This window comes from Eptatretus burgeri, chromosome 14 (assembly GCF_056783735.1).
Source record: "Eptatretus burgeri isolate ZD-2024b chromosome 14, Ebu_testis_v1, whole genome shotgun sequence".
Taxonomy (NCBI): domain Eukaryota; kingdom Metazoa; phylum Chordata; class Myxini; order Myxiniformes; family Myxinidae; genus Eptatretus; species Eptatretus burgeri.
The window spans coordinates 52,401,502-52,424,421 of record NC_140974.1 but is presented as its reverse complement, the minus strand read 5'-3'; the positions used below and the strand labels follow the sequence as shown (position 1 = coordinate 52,424,421).

The following is a 22,920-nucleotide window of genomic DNA, read 5'->3' as shown; positions in this document are numbered from 1 at the left end:
CCACTTCATCAGTCATCTCCTCTGCCAGGAAAGCATCACAGCATTTCAGGGCCTCCCGAAGGTCATCTGAGGTATCTGGGACGTCTTCCTCTTCTGAGAAAACTGGTACATCATAGCATCGTGTTAAGAGGATCGCATTTAAAGCAGCGTCTACCAGGAAGTGTCCTCTAACAGCCCTTGCATATGCCTTTCCACCTAACATGTGCGCCACAGCATTGCCAGCTTAAACTAGCTCCAGCATTTCCTTTAGGCCCGATCCTTCCATTATGTAACCGATACTGCCAAGGTAACTCATTGCGGTGTGAAAACCCCCAAGTATCAGTATGATTGGCTTGAGAATGCTGGCTGCATGTTCATTCAGAATGATTGTTCTATATTTCCACCAGAGAGGCTGGTCGAATGTTACCACTGGAACTGTGCCTTGGCGCTTGCTTTCAGTCGCAACGAAGTGGAGTGTAAAATAAATGCAGGTCATATCAGTTGGGTCAAGATCCAACATAGGAAGAAAGTGAACACGAGCCTTTCCAGGATGGTCACCCTTGTGCAATGCCTGCATCATTCCACTCCAGCCTGGAGAACGTGCTCGAAGGGACCATGATACTTTCCACAAAGTGTCCAGTTTTCCATGCTGTTCATCGGCTATTTCAACCAGGGGCAATTTCCTGAATACCAATGGAAGGCTCTTCCCTTTAAGGTATCTATAGTGGCGAATTGCAATTTTGGTATCCTCCAGTCCACCTGCAGTTGAGAGGTGGGTGAGTCACGAAATAGCACCTTGTCTTTTTGGCATGCCAGGGGTCATTGTCATTATGATGCCCATTGCATGGACTGTACCACGTCCATCTAAAGCCCTCAGATTATGGTCAACATTGTCTGCTATGTACTGACCAAAGTGTCCAGCTACTGGAATATCTGTGCCCTTAAAACAAGCCGCACTTGATTCATAGTTCAGTACCTCTGAATAGGACACGCATAGCCCATGATTATTCAAACTATCAATTAAGAACCGCGATCCGTATTGGTGGTGCATTTGAACAGCAAGACCGAAGGGAATAGGAGCCAGAACAATCCTTGGTCTGGTCATCTGAACAATGCATTGTCCAAGGGTAGCAACTTTGAGATCCTTAGTCTTTCTTGTTAGAACACGGTCCAGAAATGTGCGCAACAAACCTGGGACATAATCCAGGTTATCTTCAAGTGAGCTTAATTTGTTACTATCGGGATAAGTCTCCTTTGAAGTTTGAATGCACTTGATTTCATTGCGAACGAGGTCTGCTGCAGCATTTACAATTTGCTGTTTTATTTGATTTTCATCTGTCGACGGGGTATCATAAAATGTCTGCAGTATTTTGGCAGCTTTTGTTCGGAATGTGACCACATCTGGGCGCCCGTTTATATTGGTTATTACAACAGAATCACCTAAGTGCTGCTCAAGTTTCTGACGCATATATTTTGGGCTATATGCATCTGGGGTAATCTGGGACATTTTTCTCACAAGGTCTGTGACGGTAGTTTGCTCATCATCATCTTGTCTAAGGTCATCAACCACTTTGAAGAAGGCTTCTTCCCGTGACACATCGGACCTCCGGCCTGGTTTTGATACACTGCGTTCCCTTCCATCACTTTGTTGGTACCGCAGAGGAATAGATATGTTTTTAGAGCGAAAATTAACACTGCAGACATGATGAGAGAGAGCGTCCGCAGCCGGTAAGTCTGTTGCGTTACTTATTCTATGCCTTACATCTCCAGCCCAGCTATCATCATCACCCCGCTCATCACATGCCTGAATGATACATTTCTGAAAGTCGTATGTCCTTACTAGAAAACAGACTCGGTTCTTTCTTTCTGTTGTAAGAATCTTTGTACCACAAAGGAAGCAGTGGTCTTTAAATGAAAATTCTGGCGTTCAAGAGCGAAGGCGAGGTGGCTCTGCAGGCATATTCTCCCCTGATGCCTTTCTCTTAGCGGTGGCTATTTTGCGTCTATCGATGTGAATCTGCCTGCATAACGTGTGAAGTTCTTGCCCTTCCTTAACTTGGAGAGAGGGAGTTCTACGGGCTTCACTGGCTTCATTGAAAGTCCTCACAGCGCGAGCCTGTTGGATCTTGACTGTTGCCTGTCCATTCCTAAGGCTTTCACGGCAGAGGATACAGATCTCATCCGAAGCACCGCTGGCCCCAGCTCCTGCTGTTGGTGGTCCATCTGAAGTCAAACGTAATGTTTAAGTAACATATTGAAAGTGAAAGTGCAGAATGTATCACATCAGATGTAACAAAGAAACATAATTGTGGTGTGAACATGATGTAACAATAATTACAATTCCAGAAGTAAAACGAATCCGCAGTTATTATCTGAAAATGTACCCAACGTCATTGGACTAAGTAGTGCAGCTGGTTTATTGGACTACATGGAAGTAGGTAGTATTTGGTCCCAAAGAGTCTTCTAGGGCTAAAGAAACAGCAATCAAAACCAAATTCTACAGGGAATTACAATAACAAGGTACAAAATGTCTATTTTCAGTAAAATCAGGGACTACGTCATGACATGACGTAATACTACGTCATAGTGACGTCATATCATAGCGGAAGTAGCCTTATTCGATAGATTGATATCACATTCCTATCTGTTGGTAATACATTTATGGGCCCTAAAACCACCCAGAAAAAAGTTTGCTGTACATTGAATTCTGACATGGCGACCATCTTTAATTTATGCAAATTAGGGCCTTTAAGGGGGGGGTAACTTTGAGATAACTTTTGATATGATGTAGAGGGGGCTATAGGGAACTATTTAAAACAAAAAAACCTTCTGAAGCAATTTGTTCTAGGTTCGGCCATATTCAGCATAGTTTTACTGGACTAAAAGGCAGCCCAGCATGTATGCCTGGTGTTGGCTTAATGGTTAGAGTGGTGGGCTTCAGGGTGGTGGGTTAGGGTCCTGAGTTCAAATCCTGCTCAGCTGTTGAAGTAATACCAGATGAGGTTAACTCGGCCTGTCATCCTTCCGAGGTCGGCAAAATGAGTGCCAGCATGCTGGTACACTGTGTCGGAGTGGTGACACATCCAGGATTGTGTCCAATAGCCAAGGAGACTGCTTAAGCAGCACAAACGCTCTGCACAGAGTATGGTCCCAATCTCCTCCTCCTCCTCCTCCTCCTCCTCCTCCTCCTCCTCCTCCCAGCATGTGACTGTTGTCACTATTCATCACATTGTTGATGAGTGTCACCTATGGGATTTTGATGAAGGATTTAGAGCAATCCACCTAACAACAGACAGTGCTGTTACTTGGCTGTCCAACTTGGACTTTGATCTGTGAGCGATAATTTGTCATACACAAGAAAGAAAGAACTGATGTGATAACTCAATGTAAACATTACCGTCACTTCAAGATCATAGAGTAGTCATGAAAACCTTTTATCTTTCTATAAAGGGGTAACGCCTGAAACGTCAGCACTTTTTGATATTCTTGGGGACATAACTTAAACCATTTTTAGTCTCCTGTTTTTATGTCAAACTGACCCTTATTCACCCAACCCACCTGGCATCCGATTACATCTCGCTTTTGTTAAAATGATGAGCAATGAACATGTATTGTATTTTTCGAGAAAGCCTGCCTTTTATGTACATGGGAAAAGAGAGGATGGCCTGATTGAAGTTGGAGTATGGAGGTAGTAATGTCATGCTGTCATGCTGTCATGCTGTCATCCCATCTCGCTCTCTCTCTATCTCTATCTCTCACACACAACCCTATTTTTCTCCATACAGGGTCCTATGGAAGTTGTCCCATCTTATGCCAGGCCTGGGATTATCTGATATTCTGAAACTTATGCTTGAGTTGCAAGATGACCATGAAAAATGCTGCCACATTCCCAAATCTTTGGAATGCCTCACGAAGCAGGTACTTTCCCAGTTTTTTTTTTACAATTAATTATTTCCTGTTAAAATGAAGTACAAACACATTATTATGATGCTCATGGCAGAATTAAGGCTAATATAGTTACAGATTTTCTTTTGAAAATATAACAGCAGTCCTTACAAAAACAACCAATGCTTGCTCATGGAATTTGAGAAAACTTTCATCACATTCATTATCATATCTCAACAGACCGACATGTTTGTTTTTGTGAAGGAGTCTGACAAGGTGTACTCTCAGTCTTCCTTTATTTTTATCTTGTTTGTTTTCTCAATCAAGAATCTCTGTCTAATCCATCTCGCATCATATTTTCCTCCCTCGTTTTGCCGATTCCTGCTGACTCGATCTCCAGAATGAAGAATTTAACACACACATCTATTCGATATATGACAACATGGACAATGAGTGCAAGGAGTTGCTGGAAAAGAAGGATCACTACCATGACAAGTGCGTGGATTTCTATTTACCTTCATTTGTCTTGGTTTGGTTCAAAACCTGGTGTTGGCTTAGCGGTCATGGTGGTAGCTTGGGATCCTAGAGTCCTGAGTTCAAGCCCTGTTTTCCGCTGAATTAACACCAGGGGGTTGACTCAGCCTGTCATCCTTCCGAGGTCGGTGAAATGAGTACCAGTGTAGCAGCCAAAAGGCTGCACACGAAGGGAAGGGGTATTGACGGATTTATTAAATCTGGTATTGCTGTGGCACAGGCATGAGGGGCCAAACGGACTCCTCCTGTGCAAAAATTTCCTTTTAATTCCTTGTTTAAAAAAAAAAAAACTTGTTTGGGTGTTATTCTACTCGTTTACTTAGAATATTTATCTCCTTGGCTGCTGCTGAGCAAGATAACGAGAACATTTGCCCCATAAGCTGAATTGAAAAGTTAAAAAGCAATAGTTCAGTCATCGTAAGAGGTAAAAAGGACAACGCTGTAACAGAAAGCCTTATAAAGACCAAAATGGGCAGTTACTGGGTTTATGTGAAAGACAGAGATGTTAACTTGTACATAAAAAATACGACCATGTGTTTAATTATCTTATGACTTCCTATCTCGCTTACCATTAGACTTCTGATGGAGTGGGCAAGAGATATTCCAAATGTGCCGTTCTCCACCCTCGCTCATAAAATCAAAACTGTACTGCAGCATAGCAAGTTTGCTTGCCCCAAGGATCACCTTCCAGCTATTCACCACATGGTAAGTACCATATTCTATTCAACACCTTTCATAATTTGCTTATCCGATGTTAAGCGCTTCTTTTTGACAAAATTTTGTTGCCCATCCCAAGTTAACCTGAGGGGGCTTTAGGATTAACCACGAAGTGGAGATTGGCAGCAGCTGTGGACCAGAGCAGGCAGATTCTCTCTTCCTTGGAAGTCATTCATGAGCTAGTTGGGCCAGCAAAAATTGACAACTCCACAGCCAATTTTCCCACCTATAGTCATATGGATGTAAAAAAAACTTAAAAGTCCCCTGGTATGTCTTTAAACAGTACTAAGCCATTGAGAAAGTACAATAGTAATCACGAGTTCCCATGCAAGGGTGTTCAATGCAGAAGGAGGCCATTTGGCCCATCTAGCCTACACTATGATTGCCAAATTATAGTTGTTTGTCCATGCTCTATCGTTTTTAAATTCTGAGCACATAGCAAGGAAGCAGCACATTACATTTTTAAAGTCTTTGGTATGACTCAACTGGGATTTGTACCACTGACCTCCCAGACTCAGAGCAGACATTAACCGTTCCGCCATTCTGTCTGGTTTATGGTCCATGGATCCCGACAATTGAATGGGGGTGTGAATGATAGGTGTTATGAAATATAGCTGTCACATACAAATGAAATTCAAAAGGAAAGTGAAGTTTAAATATGTGTAATCATAAAATGTATTTTAACAAAGGAATTAAAGATGTGGCTTATTAAATTGTAAGATGTAAAGACTTAAATGACACGATGGCCTTTATCAATTTCAAGTGAATGTGTCGTTTTTGACATCCTCAGAAAGACCACATAAAGGAAATGGTATGCACGTTAGGAGGTGCTTGCTGTTTCACGAGCGGTGAAAGCCATGCTCACGACGAGGAAACCCACCTTGAAACACACCTCGACAAACTGCTGGTCAACGATGTCTGCCATGGTGCACTGAAACATCCTCAGGAGTTGCGATGCAGGTTGGTGCGCTTTGGCAGAGTTGATTTAGTTCAGGTTATTTTATGAGTGCTTTCAGTCAGAATGAATTTTTACTCAATTTGGCCCCTCCGGCAATGCACAACTTGGGTGTGCAAAATTTGGATAATATTTGATGCCCACTCCACTCATCCCATAAACCTGATACATATTCCATGTCGCTCCCCCTTTCCTGTACTGTTTTATCTCCTCCAAATATTGTTTCCATCCTTTCTGTTTTCTCATCTCAAACCCCTTTGTCCTTCTCCATTTCCATCATTTTCTCAAAAAGCAAACAAAAAAACAATCCCCCTATCCTACACCACCCCTTCCCCATGTATATTTAATATACATTTGCAGAGTTAATATTTAGATTGCCCCTTGTTACACAAAATGACCCACGTGACTGTGTTTGGTATTTACTTCCAAATATCTCTACTTTGTAGTGTTGAAGAAATCATTGTCATCCTGTACATTTGAGTCATTTATTTAATAAACAACATAAAAAAATACAAACAAACAATTACATAAGCGCATATGGAGTGATCAGAACACAGACTTGCTCCAGATCTCTGAAATACATAGAGAATTTTAGTTCCTTATACAATGTTCAGTGAGACATAGTATTTTTTATTTCCAAACACTGGCGCCACAGTTTGACATGTCTTGATATTCCCAAGTGGAGCTCATCATCAGCCTTCGTGCAGCCATCAGCTTGATTTGGTTGAAGGGTTGTAGTATATATTTCAAACCCAGATGTGTTATGTCAGGTCAGGCCAGATTAGATCTGTGACCTGCTGCAGGTATCATGTAAACCTGTAGTAGTAACCTGTTCCATAGTCGGGTTGTCGGCGACTAAACAGTCTCCCCCATCAGGTTTTTTGATGAGGAAGGTGTTTGGATATGGACACCCAGCTGGATTAAAAACAAAACCTATCAAAGGGGGGAGGAGCTCCTTGTGAGCCAACGGCCATCCATATCTAGTGCCCAACTGTGTCTGCGGACGTCCTCCTGCAGTTGGGTTACTTCTTATTAGGAGGTTGGTGGCAGGATTTGCACTCCGGCCACCGTAAAACCCTTCATTCCGCAAAACACAAAAACGCAAAGAAATCTGAAAACCCACTCCGTGGGAGTACCTCCTGTGCAGCTTCCCTTCGCAGGGCAGCTCATGGATGATGGGATTGGGGTATAGCCTTCAGGACCCCCAATCTTTGATGATAGGAGGGAAATCACGGGGTAACATTCCCGGATCAGATTGCGGGAGAGTGTCAGAGTGGTGCTGAGGTGTCGTCCACCAGACGGCGGTCTCCTTGGGTTAACCTGAGGCGGTCCCTTCGGGTGGGTGCCTGGAATGTTTTATCCTGAAGAGAGGATGATCACTAGGGTGTTTCATATTGCAAGTTTTTTGCGCTAGTCAAGTTGGCTACCCGTCCTCGCTTTCCAATATTGATAAAAACCCCACTCGCCGATGTTTCGAATTTTTCTCCCAAAAATTGCCGCCGGCGGCCATTCTTTCCAAAATGGCAGCCTTTTTTTGCGTTTTGACACAGAAATCGACTCCTGCACCTGCTAAAATACATTAATGTTACTTGATATGTGTATGTTTGTGGATGATTATGATTGCTATGTCTGCTAGCAGTCGGGGACGAGACATTAGGCATCCAATATGGCGGAAAAATCCAAAATGGCGTCCAAGATGGCCGATTTTTGGCCACTGGAAAGTTGTTCCCCCTGATGTGGGTTCTAATATGTCTAGTTATAGGTTTTTGTGTGTGCTGAATTCGTTTTTATGCTCTAAAATGCAGTATATCTGTCACAGAGATGTCTGCGGGGGTCATGCTCTCGCGTTAAGAAGTAGTTCTTGCAAGTCCAAAGAAGAATTTTGAATATTCTCGCCCTCATTGATATCAGAAAATAACAATTAAATATTCGAAGGTCAAACAAGTATTTATTTAACATGTACAGTATATACACGAATTACTCGTATACGAATGCCAGAATGAATGTTCTAATATGAATTCATGTATGCGTGACTATCAGCCTCGATAATCAATCATATTGGCCATGGCATGGCATACATGGCTGTAGCGACATTTCAAATTAAAATTTCCATAGTTCAAAAACATCAATGTTCACACTTCGCTTCATATAGTTATCTACATTTTCTGAAAAGTGGATTTCGTGTATCCAGAATAATTCTGCCTGTGCCACTCAACCACTTGAAGCAAAGTTTGCCTTTGCTGTTCTTCCCTCGTTTTGTCTATAAAATCCGAAATCAACTTAATTCCACGCTCTGCAAGGTCGTTAACTACGCGAACATTGTGCACATAGTTTGCGAATTTTTGGAAACCATCACTTTCTGGCCATGTGCTTGCAGGCTCACACATCCATTCTACATCTAGTACATCATATAGTTCAAGAAGATTGAATAACCGCCACGAGTCATCATCTATGAAACTGCTGAGACACAGGTCACTACTCTCATTCTCATCCACGGCCGGAAATTTTGGCTTTCCTGAGCTGAGTTGATCATGAGGTAGTCTCGGTGTCTGATGCAACAATTTTGCCATCTTTTCTCGCTCATCTGTGGGCACGTTGGAATCGGCAAGAGCGAAAATTACCAATTGCAGTGTCAAATACCATCGGTGTCAATCACTCCTTCATATATACGCGAAAATGTAGATAACTATATGAAGCGAAGTGTGAACATTGATGTTTTTGAACTATGGAAATTTTAATTTGAAATGTCGCTACAGCCATGTATGCCATGCCATGGCCAATATTATTGATTATCGAGGCTGATAGGTACGCATACATGAATTCATATTAGAACATTCATTATGGCATTAGTCTACTAGTAATTCGTGTATATACTGTACTTGTTCAATAAATACATGTTTGACCTTCGAATATTTAATTGTTATTTTCTGATATCGATGAGGACGAGAATATTCAAAATTCTTCTTCGGACTTGCAAGAACTACTTCTTAGCGCGAGAGCATGACCCCTCGCAGACACCTCTGTGACAGATGTACTGCATTTTAGAGCATAAAAACGAATTCAGCACACCCAAAAACCTATAACGAGACATATTAGAACCCACATCGGAGGGAACAAGTTTCCAGTGGCCAAAAATCGGCCATCTTGGACGCCATTTTGGATTTTTCCGCCATATTGGATGCCTAATGTCTCGTCCCCGACTGCTAGCAGACATAGCAATCATAATCATCCACAAACATACACATATCAAGTAACATTAACGTATTTTAGCAAGTGGAGGAGTCGATTTCTGTGTCAAAACGAGAAAAAGGCCACCATTTTTGGGAGGAAAATTCTAAACATCGGGGAGTAGGGTTGCTATCCATAGTGGAAAGCTGCGACACATAGCCAACTTTACTAGCTCAAAACAGTTGCAATATGAAACACCCTAATGATCACCTGTCTGTTATCATCTGAGCTCAAGCGTTTGGACATCGGTATTGCAGCTCTCTCTGTGGTTCGCAGACTGGATTGTGGAGAGATCATGGTGGGTGGTTACACCTACTATTGGTATGGTCGCTCTGATGGTTACCATACCCAAGGAGTTGCTGTGGCTGTGTCGAATAAGCTGAGTCCAATGATAATCGAAGTAACACCAGTCAATGAGCGTATTATGAGACTAAGAATTTGTACTCCTTCGGTGTCATTTCCCTGGTCTCTGATTATTCTCCGACTGAGGCAAGTGATCTCACCGTGAAGGACACATTCTATGCCACACTCAAGTCTGTGGTTGATCAGTGCCCCAGATGGGATACACTTCCAGTCTTGGGGGATTTCAATGCATCGACTGGAACTGATAGGGATGGTTATGAGACATGTGTTGGTCCCCATGGGTCAGGAACTGTGAACCTGAATAGCACTAAGTTCCTTGACTTTGCAAGAAGTCATGGACTTAGGGTGGCTGGTTCATGGTTTCAGCGCCCATACGCTCATCGCTAGACTTGGTATTCCAACGCTAGCGGTGCGGCAAAGGAGATTGACCATGTCCTTGTTGATGGTTGCTGGAGGATGATCCAGAGCTGCAGGGTCTACTGGAATGTTCAGTTCCTCAATACTGACCACAGGCTTATTGTAGCAACACTTAAGTTGCACCTTAAATCCAGGAGAATGGTACCATCCTCGCCTCGGCTGGATGTTGGCAAGCTCAAGATGAGAGGGGTAGCTGAGGAGTTTGCAACCAAGCTGATGGAAATTTGGGGGGTCTGGGTGCTTTGGGAGGTCCTGAAGAGTTGTGGAGTGCCTTCAAGACCACCGTCCTTGATGATGCCGGTGGATGTCTTGGAACTCACTGCAGGGCAAAGAAGAATTTTGTCTCTCAAGGGACACTGGATACCATTGACCAGAGTCGCAGGGCCAGACTGAATGGCAGAGCTTTGCTGTTCAGGGAGCTGAGGCGTAAAACTGTACGTGCACTGAGGGTGGACAAGGAGGCCTATATGCGAGGAATCGGTGAGGGGGTAGAGCATCATCTGTGGTCAGGTGATTCTCGTCCCGCTTACAGTGGAATTCACGCATTGCGTTCATCCAAGCCCATCCCTCGGTGTACTGCAGTTAGAGCAGAGAGTGGTAGGCTCTTGACAGAGGAGTCCGAAGTGAAGGCCCGCTGGGCCGGTTACTTTGAGTGGTTGTACAAGGCTGATCCCCCAGCTGTCGAGTTGGATGTCAAGGGTGTTACAATAATTGTTGCTGACCCTCCAATCAAGTGTGGTCCACCTTCGCTTGTGGAAACACAGGCTGTGGTGAACCGGTTGAAATTGGGTAAAGCTCCAGGGATCTGTGGCATCCATGCTGAACTTCTCAAGGCTGGTGGAAATGCTGCACTCGTGTCATTGCATGCAGTTCTGTGCTCTGACTGGAACACAGGCATCATCCCAATTGACTGGAAGAGGGGCCTTGTTGTCCCTCTCTGGAAAGGGAAGGTTTATCGCCAAGACTGCAACAACGACCGAGGGGTGATGCTGCTCTCACTACCGGGCAAGGTCTTTGCTCGGATAATTATTGATAGGGTTCACCACCATCTGCTTGAGCACCAGCGTCCAGAGCAGTAAGGCTTTATACCAAAGAGGTCAATGATTGACCGTATTCTTGCTCTTCGGGTCCTCACCGAACGCAGATGAGAGCTTCAGCAGGGACTGCTTGCAGCTTATGTTGATCTCTGTAAAGCGTTAGATTCAGTGAATCGGGATGCCCTCTGGAGGATTCTTGGTCTTGGGTGCCACCGATCTTGGTCGTGGGGTGCCACCAAAACTGATTGATCTGATGTCTCAACTCCATTCTCGTACTGAGTGTGCTGTTAGATGTGGTGGTACCATCTCTGACTTATTTCCAGTTGTTACTGGAGTTCGTCAGGGGTGTGTACTGGCCCCCACACTTTTAGCACTTGTATAGACTGGATTCTAGGGAGGATGTCGGAGAGATCAAGTTGCGGTGCATCGTTTGGGAATATAAAAATCTCTGACCTTAATTTCGCAGATGATGCAGTCATCTTTGCGGAGACTTTAGATGTCCTTCTGGGGGCCCTCGAGGTGCTGAATGAGGAGTTGGGGCCGCTGGGATATGGGTTTCCTGGGTCAAAACTAAGATCCAGGCTTTCAATGACATCTTGGATGCTGCTGTCCTGTCTATGCCTGTTTGTGGTGAGGATGTTGAGGTCGTGGAGAGATTCACTTTCCTTGGCAGTGATATTCATGTCTCTGCTGGCTGTGAGTCAGAGGTTAATAGACGTCTGGGTCGGGCCTGGGGAGTCATGGATTCACTGGATCATGGGGTGTGGCGCTACCGGTACGTGTGCAGGATAACGAAAGTCCGAGTCTTCAGGTCCTTGGTGCTTCCTTTCAGTCTTGTTCTATGGATGGGAGACTTGGACTCTGACCAAGGATCTGAGATGGAGACTTAATTCCTTTGGTACCAGGTCTCTTTGGAGAATCCTTGGCTATCGCTGGTTGGACTTTGTCCAACGAGCGGTTGCTGAGAGAGACTAAAATGAGATTTGTTACCTGCATAGTCCGTGAGCGCCAGCTACGGCTGTATGGACATGTGGCTCGTTTTCCTGACGCTGATCCTCCTCACTAAATTCTCTCAGCGAGGGAGTCTCGTGAGTGGAGGAGGCCAATGGACCGACAACATGCCTCGTGGTTGCAGCAGGTTGATCGCCATCTCAAGGAGATGGGGATGGGCCAGGCATCTGCCTGGGGGATGGCCAGACGGAGGCCCCTGGAGTACCGGCGGAAAGTGCACACAGCTACGCGCTGCTCTGGCACATGCTCCCATACCTGACCTGAACTGATTAGTAGATTCTCTACCGGCACAGAATGATAGAATGACGTCAAACTGAAACCATTTTTGGTATTTTGATAGATTTCTATGGTATGTAGGTTAAAACTCAGTCTGCGCTATTTGCTGCTTTTCGAGATATATTTTTTTTCGAGCTATTTGCTCTGTTTTTACCTTTTATAATCATCTGCACTCAAACTCATTGCTTCCTTTCCCACAACACTGCCTTCCACAGGATAATCACACATGTTGCTCGTAAATACCCAACACAGGACTTGGAACACACGGTTATGTATGCTGAGTCTTTTGTAAAATCAGGCGAAGAATGCTGTGAAAAACCGGAAATTAAAAACTGCCTTCAGGTAAGGAAGATGATAATGCTCTGCATGCATGACCTAAGAACCACTTCGGCCCACATAATTGTTGTCTTTTATTAGTTTGTCCCCATGCAGTGGGAGACACGATTTTGCAATTGCTTGTGTCTGTCCAGGGCATAACCTTTTTAGAATTTGAGCTTTTGTCATTAAATTTTCAACAAAATCTTGCATATACATATATACATATATATTATATTATATATATATATATATATATATATATATATATATATATATATATATATATATATATATATATATATACACATATTTACGTACATACATATATATATATATATATATATATATATATATATATATATATATATATATATATATACACATATTTACGTACATACATATATATATATATATATATATATATATATATATATATATATATATATATATATATATATATATATATATATATATATATACACATATACACATACATTGATATACATATTTTTTTTTTTTTGATAAAATAAAGACAAATATCAAGAGATAATGAGTACTGAAAACAAACAAAATAAAAATGATAGCAAGGAACATTAATATTTAAAAAAACAACAATGACATCAACAACAACAGAAAACAAAACCACATGCTTGAAAATGAACAGCCGTATACACAAAAGTGCAACAAAGTATGTGGAGTTATCCACTTGGATATTTGTAAAACTTTCAATATCCCAGTCCCAGAAAACTCATGGAAACATGAAGCAAAAGTGATAATTGAGAACAAGGAAGTAACACTCAAATCAGTGTGACCACTCCTTGGCTTTTTCACAAGATCTTGGCTATTCGTTGTTCACCTTGGCATCTTGGTTTTCTATAGGTTTTCTTGGCGTATAGGTTTTCTATTATCATCGCTTTTCTGAAACCTTGTGAATTCTTGGCTTTTTTCATTGGCTCACCTTGGCATTTATGAAAATGAGGAGTGGTCACACTGACTCAAATATGACCAGATGATCCCATTGAGCGTGAACATTGAAAACAAAGCATTGTGACCAGATATGGTGCTTAAGAATAAAAAAATAAAATAAAGCATTGCTCATTGAGGTGTCAGTTTTCATCAACTTTAGCCTAAAAATAATGTAAAAATCAAGAAAATCACCAAATACTAGGATCTCAAAAATGAATTCAAAAAATCTTCAAAGCTGAAGAAATCCAAAATTGTACCAGTGATAATTGGAGCAATGGGAATGATGAAGAAGAACCTCATGGAGATGTGAAACCCATCGATGAGAATATATTACCACAAACGAATTACAGCTGGAAGCTGTCTGGGGCTCAGTGATGATCCTGAAAAGAGCAATCGGAACAAAACTTTGAGAACAAGAAAACTACACAGCTTGGTCCGTGGATCATGATCCCTCACTGAAACGGAGGTGCATACTTCGAGACCTGGCAGATCTCCGTTCCGTCTGCTGAAACACACACACACACACACACACACACACACACACACACACACACACACACACACACACACACACACACATCACAGCCAAACAATAGCAACTTGCACGCACACACATATATCACATGGAAAGGTGGATACTTTGAGACCTGGGAGGGCTCCGTTCCACCTTCTGAAGTCTGCATTTGGAGATGCCAGATAACAACACAAACACTTATACTGGAAACATAATAACAATGCGACAAGGATGATTTCTGAGCTGACAATTGTCATTAAACAAAAAAAAACAATGGAAACACAAACAAAAATGGGAAAACGAGGAGCGAGGGATGGAGAGGGTGTAATGAGAGGGGGTAGAGATAGAGGGGCGGGGGGGGGAGAAGAGGAGGGAGGAGGAGAGGGGAAGGGAAGGAGGGAAGGAGAGGGGTGTTCTCACAGGGGGGACAAAACCCTAAAAATATTCTCCCTTTAAGGAGAAGTTAAATGACTTCAGGCTATTCCACCAGGTGCCAAATGCATAAACAGCTTTGTGTCATAGACACATGGTTCAAGGGATGGCGTGACAGTAGACAGACAACAATACATGGACGAGAAACAAAGACACGATTGATATGACGAGTATTTCCCTGAACAAGTATTTTCACGATCGACATTTCAAAATTGATAAATTCCTGAACTCAAACTTCACGAAAACACAATAAACCCAAACTCCATAATGTTGGTTGCTGGAAGGGAAAAATATGACCGTCATTGATTCATCGATTTTATTTTACATCAAGTCTTAATATATCCTCCACTCTAATTTTCTCTTTTGCTGAATGACAATTGCATATAGTTTTCCATAAACAACCAATCATACTTTGCTATCGTGTTGACAAACTCATATTGTTCTAAAAATCACCCATTTAGCTAATATAGAAATTATTTTTGATCATCCATCATCAACATGATTTGTTTTATTTTATTTCAAGGGATGTAAAATAATTGTTTGGTTGCTCAATTTATGCATCATCAAGTAATAATGGGAAAAGGGTTTTGTTGAAGGTTTTACCTTATATTCTTTAATGTGATTGCAAGCTTGCAGGATGAAGGTATATACGATGGAAGCTTTGGTAGTTGGCTGGGCTGGTAGGAGAGACTGGAGGTGTGCACACTCGCTTTTGAGCTGTACTGCTTGGGTTCAAATCTCGACACAGCTAAATATCCCTGATAAACTGTCAACCCGGTGTTTCGCATGCAGAGTGAGGCATCAATGTGTGTGCCGTCCCTTGGAAGGACGTGAAACTGGGCATCCCATCTGTTGGCATTATTTGGTGGGCGTTAGATCCCACGGTGTCCTTTGTGAAGTCGGCAACCTATCGCCGGTACCCTGGCCAAATTACAAATTCCTGTCCTAACCTACAGGGGGAACTGCATTGGTGGCATACATGCACCCTCAGAAAATGATGCTAATGGCAGCCATGCGATGTATACTTAAGAAGAAGAAGAAGAAGAAGAAGAAGAGAAGAAGAAGAAGAATAAGAAGTTGGCCTATTATTGATGGCTCATTAATAAAGGGATTGTTCAAATTTGGCCACAATTTTTGTTTATAACTAAGCATGGTCATAACCTTCCAGCTTGGTGTTGGCTTAGCGGTTCGGGTGACTGGGTTGGGACCTTAGGGTTCTGGGTTTGAGCCCCTGTTGGACGATGAATTAACACCAGGTAGGGTTTACTCAGCCTGTCATCTTTCTGAGGTCGGTGAAATGAGTACCAGTGTACTGGTAATCGGGACATTGCATCAGTGGAACAGCCGCACCTTCAGCCAATGATGTTACTCGCAGTCTTGTGCTGCCTACGAAGGAGGAGGAGGACATGACCTTCACCCGCAATCATCTAAATTTCAACACGCTTAATGCTTTCGTTGACAAAAAAACCATAACTATTCTGTACCCCATCCTCTTCATCATCTCACTTGTCACCACGTTGATTTTTCTTGTTTTTTTTTTAATCGTCTGCCTTAAAGCAGGAAACGCGTGCTTAAGGAATTGGCTGTCAACACTAAAGACAAATTCCCTCCAAAAATGTTCCCCAACAAGAATAGATCTTTGTAATCTAAAAACAATATTCTGCATTTGTAAACAAAAATCCTTGTCAAATTATAGGCATCCTCACACATTTAGATGATTCACAAAGAAATTGGATGCTTGGGTGAACAACTGCTGTGGTCTCAACTTCCATGTTAACTTTATTAATCTACAGGTGAGATGAATTGTAGATGTCAAAATAATTTGTCGATAATCAAATCAATAATTAAGCAGAGCATCCATATGTCGTTAATCAAACCGTACCTTAGCAATTTTATAATAAAGACTTCAACTGTTGCCATGAACAAGGATAAATTCCTCATTGTGATGGAGTACATGACTGTGAGGAGTACGTACGTACGAGTCAATGCCAAAAATTTAATGACGCAACAACAAGTATATGTTGTTATATTGCATGCTTCACTCTGCGAAATTAAGCCAACCACTAATTACCCATAATACGTCTCTCTTATTCATCTGTAATTATTATGGGAACCATGTCAATTGGCTGGGAGTTGGCTGTCCAATAAACTGCTCTGCTTTGGAAATCTGAGTATGTGGCTGTGACCCAATCAGTGAACTTATTGAATAGATTTTTGCAAGTTGTATGTTTTCCCTCCAGGAACTGGCAATGACTAACTTTGCTTCTCTCCAGGTCCTCCTTTGCCCCATCTGTCTCCTATACCCATGCTCTTGTGAAATCAAAACCTCTCTGGTTGTAGTTCAGCACTGCAGATCCTCGCAGTTTAAACAGGCTAACCGGCAGAGACTAATCTGTGCTTTCTCTCAAAGGCTGTTTTCAGTGTCTTCTTATATTTGAGGTTTTTCCTCTGGGTGTGTTCCTCAGCCAGACTATGAAATATCGAAATGGTGTTGTACACAGAGGGTGATGGATCACCGAGTTACATCGTCCTCTTGTTTGGACGTAAACATGGCTGTCCGGTCTGCTTGCATTAGTTGGTGGATGGTAAAGATCCTGTGTTGTCTTTCGGTGAAGAATAGGTCATCGAGTTATCGCTAGCACCCGAACAGATTACAAGTTTCTTTCCTAACCTATAGGGGATAATGCAGCAGCGGCGCAACCCCAGCCCTTATGCGCAGGGAATGGTGTAGAACCGCCGGTCAGACTTGTAACTGACTCCCTCCCGGTCGAATGTAGATACAAATGAACACTATTCAAGATATTTTGCACGTACCATATAAAGTTATGCCTAGTGTTGGCTTAATGGTTTGGGTGGTGGGCTTGGGATCCTAGGGTCCTGAGTTCAAATCCCGCCCTCATTGAATTAATACCAGGTGGGGTTGACTCAGCCTGTCATCCTTCTGAGATCGGCAAAATGAGTGCCACCTTGTTGGTATCCTGTGTCAGTGGCAACCTGTCTAGGATTGTGCCCAATAGCTAAGGAGACTGCTTAGGCAGCACCAATGCTCTGCACAGAGTATGGTCCCAATGGATGGATGGATATAAAGTTGTTGTTTTTTTTTGCACGTATTTATGTTTACCGATCACTGCAGTTTTTTTGCTGTGTTATGTAATCCATGATGTCCAAAACTATATCACAATTCCTATGTTTTCCTCCGCTAGGGCCATTTTAACACTACTGCTGACGTGATGAAGAATCTGCTGAGCAATCTATCTTAAACTACACCAACAACGTCCGGTGCCATAATATGTTCCCACCCTAAAGCCCCTGTTGAAGTAAAAATTTTGCATCATGAATAAGGAAAACTGAAATAAACGTTGGAAATCAACTTCAGTAACATTTCTTTCTTCTCACCATTCATCTTCGCCGTTGTTGTTTTTTTGTCCGACATGTATTATATGCAAGCACTTCCTTTATACACTGTAGAATTGAATAAATAGATCACACTGATGGGTTCCTTGTTTATGATAAACCCCAAGAAACTTGTCTGGAGTCATAAAAGGATTGTGCAAAACAAATCAGTGGTTTAAAATCCCTCTTGTCTTCTCAACCACAGCTCGTCTTCGCCCTGTCGCTCAACCAGCCCCTTACCCCCTACACACAATTCGACCCTATCCTTTCCTATATGTTCTTCCTGTTCCTCTCATTCCTGTTCAAATTACTTTTATTGGGTGTTGCATGATTGTCACAAATTCGGACCTATCCACCATACCCATCGCCAATTCACCCTTTGAACACGGTTCATAGAGAACCAGGAATATGCCAATTGTGTAAGAAGAAAAGTTTGATTAATTTTATCCGAGAAGTTTTGTGGAAGTAACAATAAAGGCAAGTACAAACTCGAAGGGCACTCTTCGACACCTCGACGTCGGCAGATATGCCTCTACCTAATTATTACATCATTATAATAGTTGTACCAAGTTTGATTTAAATCCCTGAACCCAGATTTAAAAAATTTAATAATTCTGCCTGCCAGCCCATGTGTCCGATCAGGTTGAAATTTAAAACATGTTTTCCCCATGACTATTAGGTCATAATTGTGATGTTTCACTTTGATTGATGAAGCGGCTCAAGAGAAATAATTTTTAAAATGATTTTCGTTCAATCCAATATGGCTGCCAGATCATGATTACTATTAATTATATTCGTGAACTTGCTGGTATCCCCAAGGCTTGGGGAACATGTTGGTGAAGGTTTACCTTAATCTGTCAAACCATTTTGGAGAAGGTGATTTTTAAATGTTTGTTCTTAAAAAAAAAAAAACATAGCTGCCAAGAGTAGCAATTACAAAATGGTTTACCATCATTGTTGTGTTCCTGGATTCAAATTAAAATCACGAAAATAGAGGAAATATGACAAATATCCATGGATGAGATTGAGACATGTTGACTTCCTCTCATTTCCTGTCAATACAAGCGAGCGACCACAATGGATATGTATGGGGGAAAAAAAAAAACACACGTACGCATCTCCTTTTAGCAATAGATGCAAAAGTCTAGTATCATTTCTCTCGTGGCCCTAAAACTCTACACTATAGCTGGCATAAGCACTATAACCATACATCCAAATCCAACGTGAATATAGCTGGCACAAGCGTGTGTTTTCACGTCGCAAAGATGTCCTTTGCCGAAGAGTTCGTTACCATTACTTGGCAATGATGCACAGCATTGTCTTTCCAATTGGAGACGTCCATTATATAAATCACCAAGCCTTCCATATTCAAAGGAGGCACTCCCACAAGGTTCAAAGTCGATTCATTGGGAGCAATCTGTCGGGGTGGGGGGTTGTGTAACACACGCCCATCTACCCAGGCCTTGCACCAATCCACATGGTCAGCAGTTTGAAGTACAGGCAGCTGCCCGTTCTGCGAACTGATAAAGTTCTCCAAATCTTTTGTTGTGCAGAGGCACAGCCCTTTCTCTCGAGTACTATTCCAAATATTTTCAGCTTAATTTTTTTAAATTTGTAAGCCATTTTAGGAAACAATCCTTATCTCGCATGCACAATATACTTTATGGTGCCTCAAACACCGCCATTTCTTGGGGTTTCTGTGCATGCACGCTGAAGGTTCTGGGGTGGATTACGTTATTTTGAAAGTTGCATATTACAGCACCTTCACTAGCGATGGGGCATGGACATGCATAGAACATGTTCAGTTCACAAAATAAACACTGAAGAGGGGAGGATGTCCAGATAGCAATGTTTCCTTTTTAAAATGGGTGCATTCAATTTTTTCTTGGAGCATGACTCTCTTCATTATGGGTGTGGGATGAACACACAAAATTAATCGTGAGTTATTTTACAAAGAACTTCAATGCAGAAGGCGTCGTCCTGGGCATGAACTTTCAACATTTCAGATTCAGAGCAAATATGTCACCATTATGCCACTGAGTGTGGTTTTAAGTTTTATTTGTTTGTTTTTCTCAAAACAGGTTGAACAAGCACAATTGAGCAGCGAGCACGACTCGCACTGCTCAGCAGCTCCAGTCGTGGCAGTGGATATGGCAATAGAAGTAATGCAACCTTTGTAGACAGCCAAAAGGGTGCTCTCGCCGACTCCTCATGATCACCACTTTGACCATACTCTCCAGCACCAAGCAGGAGCTCCAGTCTCCAGCTTTTTTCACTGAAGATTTGAACCCCGGGATGGCAACAGGCAGGAGAGAATGAACAAATCAGACCATACTCTGCCTCCTGATATTCTCTGAGAGAATGAGGATTTACTGATAGGGAATTGCTGGAAGTTTTTGGATTTCTTCCTAAAGCCCTCACTCGTGATACCCCCATCCTGCGATGTCACCTCTCCCTCATGTTCACATCAGTGCAAAGACATTGCCTCGGAAAGTGTCTACACTGCACCCCTGACCCAATTGAATGTCTCCTTAAAGCAGCTTTCAGTTTCACCCTGCTCTTGACCAGGTTACCATCTGTTTTGATGAGTCCCCTGCCCCCTTTAATGGATTTACCTAGCAATGGCAAGCTTTGCTCTAAATGGCAATTTCAACAAACCAAAATATGTGATTTTCACATTGTGTCACAGGACATTCTGTATTGTAGGCTATGTATACACAATGCATATATAGTTTATTACACATCACAATTACACACGTCGATGTGTGTGAGCTAAATCGCTCATATTGCCACGGGCTCGGGTGACGTGACCACTCACAAGCTGCAATCAGATGACCACACAAAAAACATGGTAGCCACACCCCAGATCACCAGCTGGTTGTGGTCCATATTATGAGTAGTTGGAGTAAACAGGCCAAATAGGAGGGAAACAGGAATCGACGCTATGTAGGGAAGAGAAAACTTACTTGACTTACAAGTTACGCACTTCAACTAAATTGGCCAGATGATCTTCAACTTATTCTTAACCAAGCAAAGATCCCACGGTGTCCTTCACGAAGAGAAGGTGAGCTATCGCCGGCACACTGAACAAATTACAAATTCCTGCCTTGACTGTGGATATATCAGAATCTTCTGAGAGATTCCATAGTACCAGGTTACACCGCTTAGTTATCTTAGAGTGCAGTTTCTGTCTGGGGATCGCAGCTCCTGCACTGCAAACAAATTGTCAGGTAGTTTGTATGTTTCATGTGAACAGCCTTCTTTGGATATGAAGGACAACCAAAACAAACACACACACACACACACACACACACACACACACACACACACACACACACACACACACACACACCCCCTATGGAGTTCAGTGACAATCCTAAAAAATAAGCCCATGGAACAGACACGAGAACTGCAATACAATACAACTTAGTCCTTCAAACTTAACTTAAACCAACCCCCCCCCCCCTTCCTTTTCCCCCAAAACGGAAAACTGGATCCTGGCCAGACTCCATTCAATCTAAACTCTGCAACAATAGATGACAACCATGAACCAACATCTGAAGCAGTGTGGAAACTAAATACAAAACTAAAAAGGTAGAACCCCACCCAGGCAAGTTTGATTGGCATGCTATTCGAAATAATTGCTTCCAACCCATGATAAATGTGTCTCGTAATCCAAAAATGAAATAATTATTGGTCCTAACACGTCACATGGCCTTCACAGCCCGAACCGTGGTCATTGCTCATAACATAGACTACGAAACGAACAGGTAGTATTTGTAAGTGAAATGTGTTCGCTGCTCTCCGCCGGTGTTCAGGATTTTGGTTGAAGTATGTATAACAAAGAAAGTACTGTTCTGTCTGAAAGTAGCCTGAAAGCATCTTTCTTTTACGTGTGTGTGTGTGTGTATTTTTTTTTTAATGTTTTTTTTTTACAGAAGAAGAACGCTTTCAACCAAAAGTAAAAAGCGAATGCAGATCGACTCTGCTAATTTGAGCAAAAAAAAACGAGAGCAGATCCGGTCTCAGGGTAACGTTTCGCCGGCTTTGCAGCTGGCTTCATCAGGCACCATAGACCAATTGTGCCCGATGAAGCTGGCGAAGCTGGTTGGAAGCGTCGTCTTCTTCTGTAAAATGTGTCATCCCAACTGCCCCAATCATATATATATATATATATATATATATATATATATATATATATATATATATATATATATATATATATATATATATATATATATATATATATATATTTGCAGATTGTTACTTGTAAAAATTGAAGATTTCTCAAGTTTATTGGTTGGTTGTGTGCGTTATTCTGTTTGTCTGTTAGTTTGTTGGTCAATCACCTTCAGGTCACAATTTTCGACCAATCTTCACGAAACTTCATCACATGGTAGAGTTCATCATAAGCAAGAATCCTGTTGTTTTTGAGGTCAAAAGGTCAACAGCTTTGTAAAAAAATTTAAATCCTCAATTTTCATTTAATTGACTAGAAATTAACAGGATTTGCACATCAGGTTACTGAAGTCAACCACCAATTATTTTTGAGATCAACGTCGGCCAAAAGGTCAACACAGTCCAAAGGTCAACAACTTAGGTGATATTTCTAAAATCCTCAATTTTCATCTGATCGACTTGAAATTGGAAGACTATTTTGCAAATTTCATCATTGAATTCAGCCACAAATTATTTTTAAAGTCAAATTTGTTTCATGGATTTCACAAGTATCGTGCTATGCACGACATCTTTCTTGTTTGTTTGTTTGTTTATATATTGTTACGGCTGTGGAAATTCGCAAACCACCATTCAGGTCCTGTAGGTGAGATATCTCTGTAAGTACATGTGTAGTGAGCCCCAAACCCGTTGTTGAGAGGGAATAAATGTGATTCATT

General features: G+C 42.0%; 2 protein-coding genes across 3 annotated transcripts in view; both read left to right on the top strand.

Moving 5' to 3' along the window:
* LOC147013205 (serum albumin SDS-1-like) overlaps positions 1–18,002 on the top strand; it is a 75,160-nt gene extending 57,158 nt beyond the window's left edge. Inside the window, exons 17-22 of the mRNA XM_085854843.1 lie at positions 3,765–3,897; positions 4,265–4,359; positions 4,974–5,103; positions 5,906–6,075; positions 12,618–12,744; positions 17,836–18,002. Of these exons, the coding sequence (XP_085710969.1) occupies positions 3,765–3,897; positions 4,265–4,359; positions 4,974–5,103; positions 5,906–6,075; positions 12,618–12,744; positions 17,836–17,892 (712 nt within the window). The 3' untranslated portion in view covers positions 17,893–18,002. The remainder of the gene's footprint in view (positions 1–3,764; positions 3,898–4,264; positions 4,360–4,973; positions 5,104–5,905; positions 6,076–12,617; positions 12,745–17,835) is intronic.
* A 297-nt stretch (positions 18,003–18,299) lies between these two features.
* LOC147013203 (globoside alpha-1,3-N-acetylgalactosaminyltransferase 1-like) overlaps positions 18,300–22,920 on the top strand; it is a 61,019-nt gene continuing 56,398 nt past the window's right edge. For both annotated transcript variants that reach the window (XM_085854845.1, XM_085854844.1), the window contains exon 1: positions 18,300–21,089. Coding sequence is in view for 1 of the 2 variants with exons in the window: in XM_085854844.1 (XP_085710970.1) it covers positions 21,030–21,089 (60 nt within the window). In the remaining variant the exon portion in view is untranslated. The remainder of the gene's footprint in view (positions 21,090–22,920) is intronic.